We start from the raw sequence: 12704 nt of genomic DNA, 5'->3' as shown, positions 1-12704 counted from the left end.
TGGGGTGGAGTTGAGGGGTTCTGGTGGCAGGGGATGGGGGTTGGGTGTGGGGTTGAGGGTTTCTGGTGGCAGGGGATGTGGGTTGGGGTGGAGTTGAGGGGTTCTGGTGGCAGGGGATGGGGGTGGGGTGGAGTTGAGGGTTTCTGGTGGCAGGGGATGGGGGTTGGGGTGGAGTTGAGGGGTTCTGGCGGCAGGTGCTGATGGAGGTGGGGTGATGGGAGCAGTGGGGAGGCTGGTTTGGAAGCAGATACCGCTGAGCAGCACAGCGATTCTTGAGGGGCTCGGTGGCTGCTCAGGACCTGCCCTGCTGCTCCCCATCCCGTGCTCTTGGGCCCCTTGTACCTGTGCCACCCCGGCCAGTTGCTCCTGGGATTAAACCCTGCCCCTGCCCCTCCCTCTCCCCGGATCCAGAATGGCCCTTTTGTCCTTTACCTGCCGCGGCTAGGCACAGGGAGTTGATCAATCCTGGGCTAATCACAGGCAATTTGCTGGAGCCGAGAGGGGAGCCGGCAACGATTTCCTGCTGCTGGCCGGTGTAATTGCAGCTGCTGGGGATAATTCCCCCCAATTTGGCTTCAATGAATTGCACAGGTAGGCAGCCGCCCACCAGGCTCTGCTCCCTGCAGGGAACCCGCACAGCAGGGACGGGCGGGAGACCCCAGAGCCTATTTCCCCCTCTGCTCCCTCTCAGAGGAAATTCAGAGTGCGAAGAAAGCCGCTAGCCCCTCATTGTGCTGAATGGGCTTCTCCTACCGTGTCTCTGCTTGTTCCTGTCTAGCCGAACATCAGCATCTCCAGCACGGCAGGACTGACGGACCACATAGAACCCAACTGTGCGGAGTCTGCCCAGACACACGGTGACCGAGATCAGGGCCCAGTCACGCTGGGCGCTGCCCACACTGTGACCGAGATCAGGGCCCTGTCGGGCAGGGCGTTGGCCAGACACACAGGGACCGAGATCAGGGCCCCGTCGCGCCGGGCGCTGCCCAGACACACAGTGACCAAGATCAGGGCCCCGTCGCACCGGACACTGCCCACACAGTGACCGAGATCAGGGCCCCGTCACGCCGGGAGCTGCCCAGACACGCAGTGACCGAGATCAGGGCCCCGTCGCGCCGAGCGCTGCCCAGACACATAGTGATCGAGATCAGGGCCCGTCATACCGGGCGCTGCCGAGACACACAGTGACCGAGATCGGGGTCCCCTCACGCCGGGTACTATACAGACACACAGCGACCGAGATCAGGGCCCCATCGCGCCGGGTACTATACAGACACACAGCCTCTGTCCGAAGGAGTTTATAGTCCGTACAGACAAAGGGATCCTGACCCTTGTTCTCTGGACTGGGAACTGCGACCTGGCGGCGTTCGGAGACTTGCGGGGCATCTGAGAGCCAGAACCACTAAGCAGCTCCCGTCTCTTTGTATGTCTCAGACTGCTGTTCGGAGCACTTAATCCACCCCATATGCCAAGCCAAGAGCCAGGCCAGGTGGCTATGGCGCCAGCCCTGCACGATGGGCACCCGGGGGGATCTGGTGCCCAGCTGAGGCCCGGTGAGCCACTGCAGCCAATATTTACTCTTCACAGCAAGAATCTGCCTGGTATTTCTGTTGCTACGGCAATGGCATCTCTCCAAAGTCTTAACTGCCGGGTTTAGATTTGTGTATCGTTCCAGCAGGCTCCTGCCCCGGGTCCCCAGCGTGCCCTGCTCCTGATGGGCTCTGAGGTTTGCTCTCATCCCCAGCCCCCACATCTCCAACCAGCAAAATCAAACAGCAGTCCGGTTATTTTGTTTCTAGTCAGACGCAATGGCTGAGACGGGAGCCGGCGCATCGAAGGAGCCAGGCTCCAGCTGACAGTTCTATTTCCGAGCGCCTCTCTCCAGTCTGTTATCCCCCTCCGGAGGAGGCCTGGGACACCTCGCGCCGGGCGGCCGGGCCTTCCAGAAGCTGGGCTCATGTGATTTGTGTTAGCGCCTGGGTCTGGTGCAACTGGGCTGGGCTGGGCAGTGGGGAGGCTGAGACCAACCCTCGGTTACTGTCTGTGATGGGGAAGCAGGGACTCTTGTCGGTCTGAACATCTTTAAAAAGTGAAAAGAGACCAAAGCGCAAGGGTCCAAAGGGTGCATTTTAGGTGACCCATCGATTGCTCAGTCGAGCTAGCTAGCTATTTGGGAGGGGAGTTAGATCCCATGGTTAGAGCAGGTGGGGCTGGGAGCCTTGGTTCTATCTCCGGCTCTGAGGGGAGTGGGATCTAGTGGTTAGAGCGGGGGGGGGCAGGGAGCCAGGACACCCGGATTCTCTCCCCAGCACTGGGAGGAGTGTGGTGTCTAGTGGTTAGAGCTGGAGAGTCGGGACTCCTGGGTTCACCATTTCTCTGGCTCTGTGTGTATTAAAGTTGTGTAAGGACCCAGAGGCCGAGGGGTGAGTTTGTTCAGAAGCCAGGCTCCAGCATCACTGCGCAAAGCTGAGAGTGAGGGTTAGCAAGAGAAATCTCTGAAGGGCCCTTGGTCGTTTTCTTATGAAATTAGAAGCCAGGAATGTGAATTAGCCGGCGAATCTCCAAGGACCGAAGCTGAAGTTTGCTGCTTTGCTCTTCCTGGGGCCACTGGGTGGGGGAGAAAAAAGGAAAACTCCGGGTAATAACACCACAGCTCCAAGAAGCAGCGGCTGCCTGAGGATCATAAAGCACTTGACAAAGGGGGTGTGAAACCCATTCTACGGCACTGGCACAGTGAGACAGATTGATTCACCCATAGTCGCACAGCAAATCAGTGGAGAGCCAGAAATTGAATCCAGGAGTCCTGACTCCCCGTCCCTCCCTACTCTAACCACAGATAAGTCGCTTGGTCTCCTGACATCACTGGGGATGTGGGCTGATTCCCCACTCTGGCACTTCGAGTGCAGAAGGTGGGGGCCCGCAAGGATTTTAAAAATTAATACTGGCCACTCCAGGCTGGTATTAAGCAATCTCTAGGTATGATCAGATGGTTTTTCATACCTGGCTTTCAGCTTCTCACAGCATAACTGCTCCCCGTTCCCCTCTTTCCCAGAGAACAACTACACATAGACAAAGGGAAGTTTTTTCCCAGTTTTTAAAAGTTCTAGCCTTCCCATTGGCTCTTTTGGGCAGGTGCCCACTCCCTTCCTTTCACCTCTGGGCTTGTTAACCCTTTACAGGTAAAGCAAGTAGAGAACAACCACCAGGAGGGATTCCATAGCCAACTGGCTGGCTGGGTCTCCACAAAAGGGAGCTACCCCCCCCCCCCACACTCATTTATCACACTCACACTGGAATAAACATCAGGAAATCCAAGTAAATCTAGCTGTTTAAAACCAGCTTCCCAGTCCACACTCCCAATTTTGTACCCACTGTGGCCCCAGTTTTGTGGGTGCCATTAGCTGCGAGGCCCTCAGGTGACTGGATACCTGGCTGGGCCAGTCTGGTCATTTCACTGGTGCCCAGTTGTGAAACAGACAAGAATCATGTCAGTTTCAGTCAGTCCCTGCCGGTGGGGCTCCCAGGGAGAGTGTCTCCTTTTGGAAACACCCCGTTTCCATGCTCCCGAAATGAAAACTGGCAGGATTTCAGTGCTGGGGAAAATGTCCAGTTTTTGGCTTTTCATCCTGTTTCAGGACGAAGAATTTCCCCCAGATTTGAAAACGATCACAGAGCGGAAATTCGGTTTCCAGATCAGCTTCAGTGAGCACTGATTGTGTGGGGAGAGCGGTTCTGCCCAGCCCCCCGCTCCTTGCAGCACCATGTTCTCTGCTGAGGCCCCCCACTGCTCTAACCACTAGACAACCTTCCTTGGCTCAGAATGTGTCTGCACTAGCAGAGGTTGCTGGTTTAGCGAGATCAGCACCTGCCCACCTTGTGCAGATGTAGCTTACGCTGGCCAAAGAGTTCTTTAGCTGGAATAACTCATAACAGGCCCTGAATGAAATAAGCTAGACCCCGGCAAAAGAACGTTTTGGCCAGGAGAATAAGAGCAATCCCTGGTGCTTTTTATCAGAAGATCTCAAAGCGCTTTATAAAGAAGGCGACGATCATTCATTATCCGTATTTTTATAGATGGGGAAACCGAGGCGTAGGGCGGCGGGGTGACTTGCCCAAGTCGGCCAGCAGCAGAGCTGGGTAGAGATCACAGACACACAGTGACCAAGATCAGGGCCCCGTTGGGCCGGTCACTGCCCTGACACACAGTGACCGAGATCAGGGCCCCCTCGCGCCGGGTGCTGGGTGCTGCTCGGTCACTGTGTGTCTGGGCAGCGCCCGGCCCAATGGGGCCCCGATCTTGGTTACTGTGTGTCTGGGCAGCGCCCAGCACGAGGGGGCCCTGATCTCGGTCACTGTGTGTCTGTGCAGCACCCGGCCCGACGGGGCCCTGATCTTGGTCACTGTGTGTCTGGGCAGCGCCTGGCGCGACGGGGCCCTGATCTCGGTCACTGTGTGTCTGGGCAGCACCCGGCGCAATGGGGCCCTGATCTCGGTCACTGTGTGTCTGGGCAGCGCCTGGCCCGACGGGACCCCGATCTCGTGTGCTGTGTGTCTGGGCAGCGCCCAGCGCAATGCAGCTCTGCTCTGCTCTCGGGTGGAACTAGCGACGCTGCTGTCATTCAGTAACCTTAATCAAAGCAGAAACCAATTACACACGGAACATGAAATTGACGCCGCTGGCTTTGCCGCCCAAGCTGGGCGCAGGGAAATCAGCGTGCGGCAGAGACGACGCGAGGCCAGCGCGCTCGCTCCCGCTGCGTCCGCATCGGGGCCGAGGGTTAATGGAAACACGGGCCAGGCGTCTGCAGAGACCGAACCTTCCCAGTTCCATTAGCTCCGGCTCAACTGACTCCCCAAGGAACTTTGAACGGCTGGCTCTGCTGGCGCTACAGAAGCCCAAGCAGGCAATTGACTTTGAATTAGACCGCCTGTAATGGTCCCTCGCTCTTCCGCTCGGAGCGGGGCCACTCAGGCTGGTTCTTCGCGCCAGGCAACCCTTAAACAGAACCTATCCGGGCTGGCTTTGGCCTGGGCGGGGCGCAGGCAGCCAGCGAACGAACAGTCTACAGGTGAGCTGGTAAGGGAAGCTCCTTCCTCAGGGCCTGAACTTCCCTGCCCAGTAAGGAGTCAGCCACCCCAGGGTGGGGCGGCAGGGGGACACGGGCCCACCCTACTCCACCGCGTCCCAGCCCAGGGCCCGGGCAGGGGCAGGATTGGCTGCCCCTGCGTCGGCGGGGATCCAGCCGCAACACGCCGACTGAGCCACGCCGAGCTCTGCAGCCGGCTGCTCCGTGGCTGCCCCTGGGGTACTTCCTGCCACCCCGGGGTTCGGTCCCTCTAGCCTCCAGTCCTCTTCCGGCTCCTCGGGGTAGACAGCAGCAGGCGCTCCGGGCCAGTCCTCGTCGGCGTCTGCGGATGGGGCACCGCTCGGCGAGGGTTCCTCTCGGGGACACGGCCGAACCGGCAGAGCGTCCTTCTCCACGGGCTTCCCTCCAACTGTGCTGCCTTTTCTACTTCCGGCCACGCCCCGGTACTTCCGGCGATGGGGACGGGGCGATCTAGGCTCCGCCCTCCAAGAGGCATGTAATGGTCCCTCGCTCTCCTGCTCTGAGGGGGGCCACTCGGCCTCACTACACGCACTTCTTGCTCCGATTGGCTCCTCTCACAGCCACCCTGCGCCCTGGAGATCAGGCTGCAATTTCCCCTGGAGATGATCTTTTCCTTCCCCCCTTCATTTCCGTGCCGTGTCCAGCTCCAGAAACCTTCCAATTGGAAAGTGCATCGGGGCACCCCAGGTGTCAGGGGGAGACGAGCTGTTTCCTTTGCCTCATGCACAGCGTCCCCAAATCGTCCGCAAACGCGCACCGTCTGTGGAGCACCGTCGCGCCACCCAGAGTGACCACGGCTGATGGTGTCACACCAGACAGTGTGTAGATCTGGCTCAGTCCTGAGGCGCCACGAACCTCGGGGCGGCCCCATCAGGTCAGGGCGTGGCCCCCCCGGTCACACATCGGTGCAGCATTGGAGAGCACGGTGCGCTGAGTGGGCGAGGTTGTCCATCCTGGTGATGTGGCTGGAGAACGGGCAATGCGGCTTTTGAAAACAATGAGCGGCTGGAGGAAGGACAGATCGTTGTGGGACTGAGACATTTCACATGAAGTCAGACCATGTCCGTAGTGAGACCTGGACTCAGGCAGGAAGTGGCGAGACCTCTCCGTGGGGGAGCGTCCCGTTCGCTGTGACCGGTCAAACACTGCCAGCAGTCTAGGTAGATGAACTCATCCCCACGGTGCTTGGCTCTACCTGCACCCGGGGTTCTGCTGGCCCAGCTCCCAGGTCTGGATCTTGGTCTTCTGCCAGGCGACGTTCAACCCCACAGCGTGGAGGGTGGGGCTGAAATTCTCTGACTTCGTGTAGAGGAGCGGACTCACCCCTGCAGCACCTCCTGCTGGTGACTCTGGGAATCAGCTCGTTCAGCATCTGGAGCGCCCTCTACAGGCCGGTGATTCACGCACTGGCCCCCGTGTCCCTCCCAGGACCCCGGTGCCCCTTGCTCTGGGTGCTGCCCCCTAGCAGTACCCCACAGATCTGGGTCTCCCCTCCCTGGGGAACCCCCACCCACTATCCCCACCTTGCCTCAGTACTAGGCCACTGGCAGTCACTAACTAGCCCCCGCTCCCTGGGGCAGACTGCAGTATCGGCCACTCATCACTGGCAAGGGGGGTTTGGACCTGCTGCCTTGGCCTAACCCTGAGCTGCCCTCTGCAACCCCCAGTACCTGTTGGCCTTATGCTAGGCCGCAGCCGGGGGCTTTCCAGGCTGGAGCTCCCCAGCCCTGCTCCACTCAGGTACCCTACCTCTAGATCCCTGCAGCCAGGCCCTTCTCTCTCTGGAGAGAGACTGCTTGGCCTCTGGCTCCCAGCCTTTTTATATAAGGCCAGCTGTGGCCTGATTGGGGCGTGGCCCAGCTGCGGCTGCTTCCCCAATCAGCCCAGCTTTTAGAGCTGCAGCCCTTCTCCAGGGCAGTTTTAAACCCCTCAGGGCAGGAGCGGGTAACCATCCCGCTACACTTCCCCACAATCCAGGCAGCCCTTAGTCAGTGAACAGGTCTTGACCAGCCTTGATTCCGACAGGTGGCCCAGCAAGTCCTACTAGCCAGTCGCTGGTGTAGAAATGTGGTGAGAGCCGGGAGCTGGCACACACTCCGGTACCGGTGTGACGATCATGCGCCAGATTTAGCAGAACGCCCGCGGCACCACCGGTGCCTTTCAGTGCGAGCCCAAATGCTGAGCATGTGCAGTGTGGTTGTAGCCGTCCCGGTCCCACAATATTAGAGAGACAAAATGGGGGAGGGGATATCTTTTATTGGCCCAACCTCTGTTGATGAGAAAGAAGCTTTCAAGCTACACAGAGCTCTTCTCCAGGGCTGGGAAAGGTACAGAGCATCCCAGCTCCATACAAGATTAAGGAGTGAACACAGATTTCAAGGGCCCATTCAAGGCAGAGTGGCCCGTTAAGGTCCCTGCAGTCACAGGACACAAAGAGGGGTTGGTGGGCTACCGATTGCTGTAATAAGCCATGAATCCAGGCTCTCCGCTCAGACCAGGATTTCTAGTTGTGATGGGTTGGGTCACAGAAACCCCCTTGGGAGCTGCCACCTGATGTGCTGAGACTACCTCTGAGCCTCTTTTCCCTGCCAGCTTGGGACTTCAGTGCCCTGCCTTGTTTGAGCCAGACACGCCAGCCTGCTGCAACACAGACCCAGGTCTGAACCACGTGCCCCGAAAGTTGCAGGCTTAACTGAAAACAGCTTACAGAAGTGTTCCTGTCTCCAACACTCAGATGCTCAGCTCCCAATGGGGTCCAAACCCCAAATAAATCCGTTTTACCCTGTATAAAGCTTATACAGGGTAAACTCAAAAGTTGTTCGCCCTCTATAACACTGATAGAGAGATATGCACAGCTGTTTGCCCCCTCCCCCCAGGTATTAATACATACTCTGGGTTAATTAATAAGTAAAAGGTGATGTTATTAAATACAAAAAGTAGGATTTAAGTGGTTCCAAGTGATAACAGACAGAACAAAGTGAATTACCAAGCAAAATAAAATAAAACACGCAAGCCTATGCCTAATACAGAAGGAAAACTGAATACAGATAAAACCTCACCCTCAGAGATGTTTCAATAGGCTTCTTTTACAGACTAGCCTCCTTCTAGTCTGGGTCCAGCAATCACTCACACCCCCTGTAGTTACTTTCCTTTGTTCCAGTTTCTTTCAGATATCCTTTGGGGTGGAGAGGCCATCTCTTGAGCCAGCTGAAGACCAAAATGGAGGGGGTTCCAGAGGCTTAAATAGACTCTCTCTTGGGGGTGGAAACCCCCTCCCCTCTCCTATGCAGAATCCAGCTGCAAGATGGAGTTTTGGAGTCATATGGGCAAGTCACATGTCCATGGATGACCCAGAACTTTACAGGCCGAGCTACATTCCCAGGGAAGCTCAGATGTGGATTGGCATCTCTCAAAGTTCATTGTAAGCTTAAGTGTTTCTTGATTGGGCACTTACTGAGAATAGTCTATTCTCAAGAAGCTGGCCAATCGCTTCACTGAGGCTACTTAAAATCAAACAAGTACCTAGCCAATATTCAAAACTTCGAATACAAAAATGATACATGCATGTAAATAGGATGAATATATCCAGTAGATCATAACCTTTGCAGAGATATGTTACATGGCGTATCTAGCACAAAACTGTCATGGCGAGGCTCTGGAACTGCTCCCTATGAAGCCAGTCAGGACTCTGGTGAAGTCTCCTCTCTGGGAGCAGACTGTTGCCAGGGTAAGAAGCTCACACGGCTTCACCTTCCTGGGTCTGACCTTGGAGCATTCAGCATCCTCTGCCCCTCCGTGCGCTCCCCACAGCAAGTCCGCCCAGGCGGGGTCCTGGGGAAGCCAGAGGGTCCTGCACCCCAACTTCGCAGTGAGACATGACTCTCAGCCAGCCAGTAAAACAGAGGTTTATTAGATGACAGGAATACGGTCTAAAACAGAGCTTGTGGGTACAGAGAACAGGACCCTTCAGCCAGGTCCATTTTGGGGGGCAGTGAGCCAGACACCCACGTCTGCACTCACTCCACGTCCCCAGCCAGCTCCAAACTGAAACTCTCCAGCCCCTCCTCTTCCTTTGTCCCTTTCCCGGGCCAGGAGGTCACCTGATCCCATTGTTCTCCAACACCTTCAGCTGGCACCTTTGTAGGGGAGGGGCCCAGGTCATTAGTTGCCAAGAGACAGACTGTCGGCCATTTTCTGTCCAGACAGCATCACATCTGCCCTCTAGGGCTCTACAACAATCACACCCCCTTCTCCCACCACCTAGATACTTAAGAACTGCATAGGGGAAACTGAGGCACCCACACAATATTCAGAGAAAACATTAAGAACAGTCCCACTTCGTCACAAAAACATATGCCAGTTATGTCATATTTACACTCATAAGCATATTTCTGTAAAGCATTATGGGGTGCAACATCACACTAGTTAGGAATTTAAACTCCCGGGCTCCTCGTTTGAAAGTGTTGGGCAGGTTTCCGTTGAGGAGGAGGAAGGAGAAGTCAGTTATGGAGCGATCGCTTTGTGGAAAGTGTTCGCCCACAGGGGACGGGGGGGGGGGGGGTTGTCTTTTGTCATTTTCCTGTGAGAGCTCATTTGTGAGCGCAGGGATTGTCTGGCTCCACCCACGTGGTTGTGATGGGGGTGTTTAGTGCACTGGCTGAGGTTACACCACATGTTGTGCAGGACCCATGGACCTTGAACGGTGTGTTGTGGGGGGCGCTGATCACTGCAGCGGTGGAGCTATGGCGGCAGGTTTTTCATCTGTTGTTCTGGCAGGGTCTGGGGCCACTTTGAGTTGGTGGGTCCGTACTGTGGATGACGATGTCTGTTGAGGAGCGGCTGCCTCCCAAAAGGCAGGGGAGAGGAGGTGGCGGGCTGGGGTGACGGCGGGATTTGGATAATGGCATTAAAGTGACAAACAATCGTGCAGCGCTCACACAACAGATGCAAGTGCGATCGGAAGTAGGTCGGGGTCTGTAGTCCCATTAAACAGAGAGAAAAACTGAGGCACGGGCAGAACGCAGTTAGGGCTCGAGGTCAGACAAGGTATCAGTGGCAGAGCTAAAAAGAGAACACAGGAGTCCTGGCTCCCAGCATCCCCCTGCTCCAACCGACTAGACCCTTCTCCCCTCCCAAAGCAGCACAGAACCCAAGAGTCCTGATTCCCACCCCAATGCACCACCCGCTCCTTTCTTCTCTGGTTCCCCCACCCTGATCCCTAATGCCCACGGTGCATCCCCGTCCCCATGCCCTAAGCCCCAGGGCGCACCCAAGGCACGGCAGCCGGACCCTGCTCCCAGTGGGAGGGGTTGCAGGGCCCTTCCCTAGACCGCGTTGTCCCCGGCAGCTCGATCGCCCTGTCCCAGTCCCGGGGCGTCGGGCAGGAGGCTGAGGCAGGTGTTGGCGCGGGCGCACTGCCCGTTGTGCCGCTGCCTGTGCCGGACGTAGCCGAGCAGGTGGGCTCGGCACTTGCGGTGCAGCGAGGCGTAGATGAAGGGGTTGTAGCAGGCCGAGCTCATGGCGACCAGGTGGCAGGAGACCTGGGCCAGGTTGATGTAGCGCTTGCCCAGGAGGGTGAAATCGGGGTCCAGGTCCCGGAGGAGGTTGAGGACCTGCAAGGGCAGCCAGCACAGGGCAAAGACCAGGACAGAAACCACCAGCAACAGGAAGGTCTTGCGCTTCTTCTTGTCCCACCGGGCCTGGCTGAGGTTGGCCGAGCCGGGCAGGCTCCTCCGGCGAAGGTGGGCCGAGATGGAGCAGTAGGAGACGGTGACGGCCAGGAGGGGCACCACGTAGGAGAGGAGGAGCATGGCGCAGGAGTAGGCCAGCCTCTGCCTCTCCATGTGCCTCCAGAACTCCTCGCAGATGATCACGTCGTGTCCGATGGGCCGCAGATCCACGTAACTGATGTGCCAGGCGGGCGGCGCGGCCAGGGCCAGGGCCAGGGCCCAGATGGTGGCCACCACCAGGCCGCAGTAGCGCAGGGCGATGCGCCGCCGCACGGGGTAGGCCACCACCACGTAGCGGTCCACGGCGATGGCCGCCAGCGAGAGCACCGAGACGTAGACGGTGACGGCTTGCAGCAGGGCCACGGCGTGGCACATGGCGCGCCCGAAGAGCCAGCCCCGCCCCTCGAAGGCGTAGGAGGCCGTCAGGGGCACGCAGATCAGGCACATCAGCAGGTCGCCCAGCGACAGGTTGCCCAGGAAGAAGTTGGTGGCGTTGTGCAGCTTCTTGTTGGCGGCGATGCAGCCCACCAGGAAGGCGTTGCCCAGGCAGGCCATGGCCACCAGGAGGCAGTAGAGGGGGATGAAGAGCGGCTTGAATTGCAGCAGCAGCTCCAGGCCGGCGAAGAGATCCTTGGGGTGGCTGGTGTTCCCGGGCCGGGGGCTGCTGCCATTGGGCTCCATGGGGTCACCCTGGGAGAGAGGGTTCACAGTCACCCATGGGTGGGGGATTCTCCCAGCAGGGGGGACTGTGGGGAGCAGGGCGGGAGCACTGACTGTGTGGGGAGCTCCCTGCTACACCAGTCCCAGCCTCTCCCAGTAGGGGGCTCTGAGGAGCACTGGCTGTGGGAGGAGCTTCTGGCTACTCCAGTTCCAGCCTCTCCCAGCAGGGGGCGCTGTGGGGAGTGGGGCAGGAGCTGGCTGTGCCGGGAGCTCCTGGCTACTCCAGTGCCAGCATCTCCCGGGGGAGGAGGGGCTGGGCTGGGGTTTTAAAGCACCTTTCATCTAAGGACCTGGGAGTGCTACAGACTGACGGAGGAAGCCTCCCAAAGCCCCAGGGAGGCAGGAGTGTGACTGTTGTTCAACCAGCTTGACAAACAAGTGGGTCTAGGCTGGCTGCCAGCCCCTCTGCGCTAACCACCGGACCCCGCTCCCCTCCCAAAGCTGGGCATAGAACCCAGGCGTCCTGGCTCCCTGGTCCCCATACAGCCATCTAGCCGCCCCGGAGCACGACTCAATCAGCCGCGCAGTCTCTGCCTGGGCGCAGTTTTCCCTCTAACTCGTGTTTTCGAAAGACAAAGCAGCGGGTGGGGGTGAGTCTCCGGCTCTACATGGGGGTGTCTCCACCCCCGCCCCCCAGAGCTGGAGAAATCCCCCCACTCTCTGGCCAGTTGGGGGGTGTTAACCAGCGACTCCTAGAGCCCCCCGAGATCACAGCCCCCGCTCTGGCTGCAGGGAAAGGGGGGAAGCATCGCCCCTCACATCCTGCCAGGTGGGAATGAGGGAGCCCAGGGAAACGAGAGCCTATGGAACCGACTGCGTTAGCAGCAAAGCCACTGGGGCCAGCCCCTGCCCCTGCCCCGAGCCCCAGACCCGTCTCAACCCAGAGTCACCCCGGCTCGGCTGCAGTCGCTCTGGATTAGCGCCAGAGTCACCCAGGCCAGGGTCAGGCTCAACCGGCCAAACCTCAGCCGCCGGGTGTAACAGCGAGGAGAGAGCTGGGGACGAGGAGGGGTAGAAACAGGACAAGGGGGTGGGAGAAATTCAGTGGGGTGAGGGCAGTAAAAACGCACAGACAGGATAGATAGATAGATAGATAGATAGATAGATAGATAGATAGATAGATAGATGGGGTGTATGGGGGTAGATA

At 58.3% G+C, this 12704-nt stretch overlaps 2 protein-coding genes across 2 annotated transcripts in view; one reads left to right on the top strand and one right to left on the bottom strand.

Annotated features, from left to right (window-relative positions):
* The window catches only part of QPCTL (glutaminyl-peptide cyclotransferase like), a gene marked incomplete at its 5' end in the record, with an annotated part of 42230 nt that extends 38517 nt beyond the window's left edge, over positions 1 to 3713 (top strand). The window contains one exon of the mRNA XM_026658793.2: positions 3636 to 3713. Coding sequence (XP_026514578.2) covers positions 3636 to 3713 — 78 coding nt within the window. The remainder of the gene's footprint in view (positions 1 to 3635) is intronic.
* Positions 3714 to 10432: 6719 nt separating this feature from the next.
* LOC112120400 (prolactin-releasing peptide receptor-like) overlaps positions 10433 to 12704 on the bottom strand; it is a 120541-nt gene continuing 118269 nt past the window's right edge. Inside the window, exon 5 of the mRNA XM_029913210.1 lies at positions 10433 to 11527. Within this exon, the coding sequence (XP_029769070.1) occupies positions 10433 to 11527 (1095 nt within the window). The remainder of the gene's footprint in view (positions 11528 to 12704) is intronic.

Source organism: Terrapene carolina, unplaced genomic scaffold, assembly GCF_002925995.2.
Source record: "Terrapene carolina triunguis isolate 2854851 unplaced genomic scaffold, T_m_triunguis-2.0 Scaffold517, whole genome shotgun sequence".
NCBI classification, from domain to species: Eukaryota; Metazoa; Chordata; order Testudines; family Emydidae; genus Terrapene; species Terrapene triunguis.
This window is presented reverse-complemented; position numbering and strand designations above follow the sequence as displayed.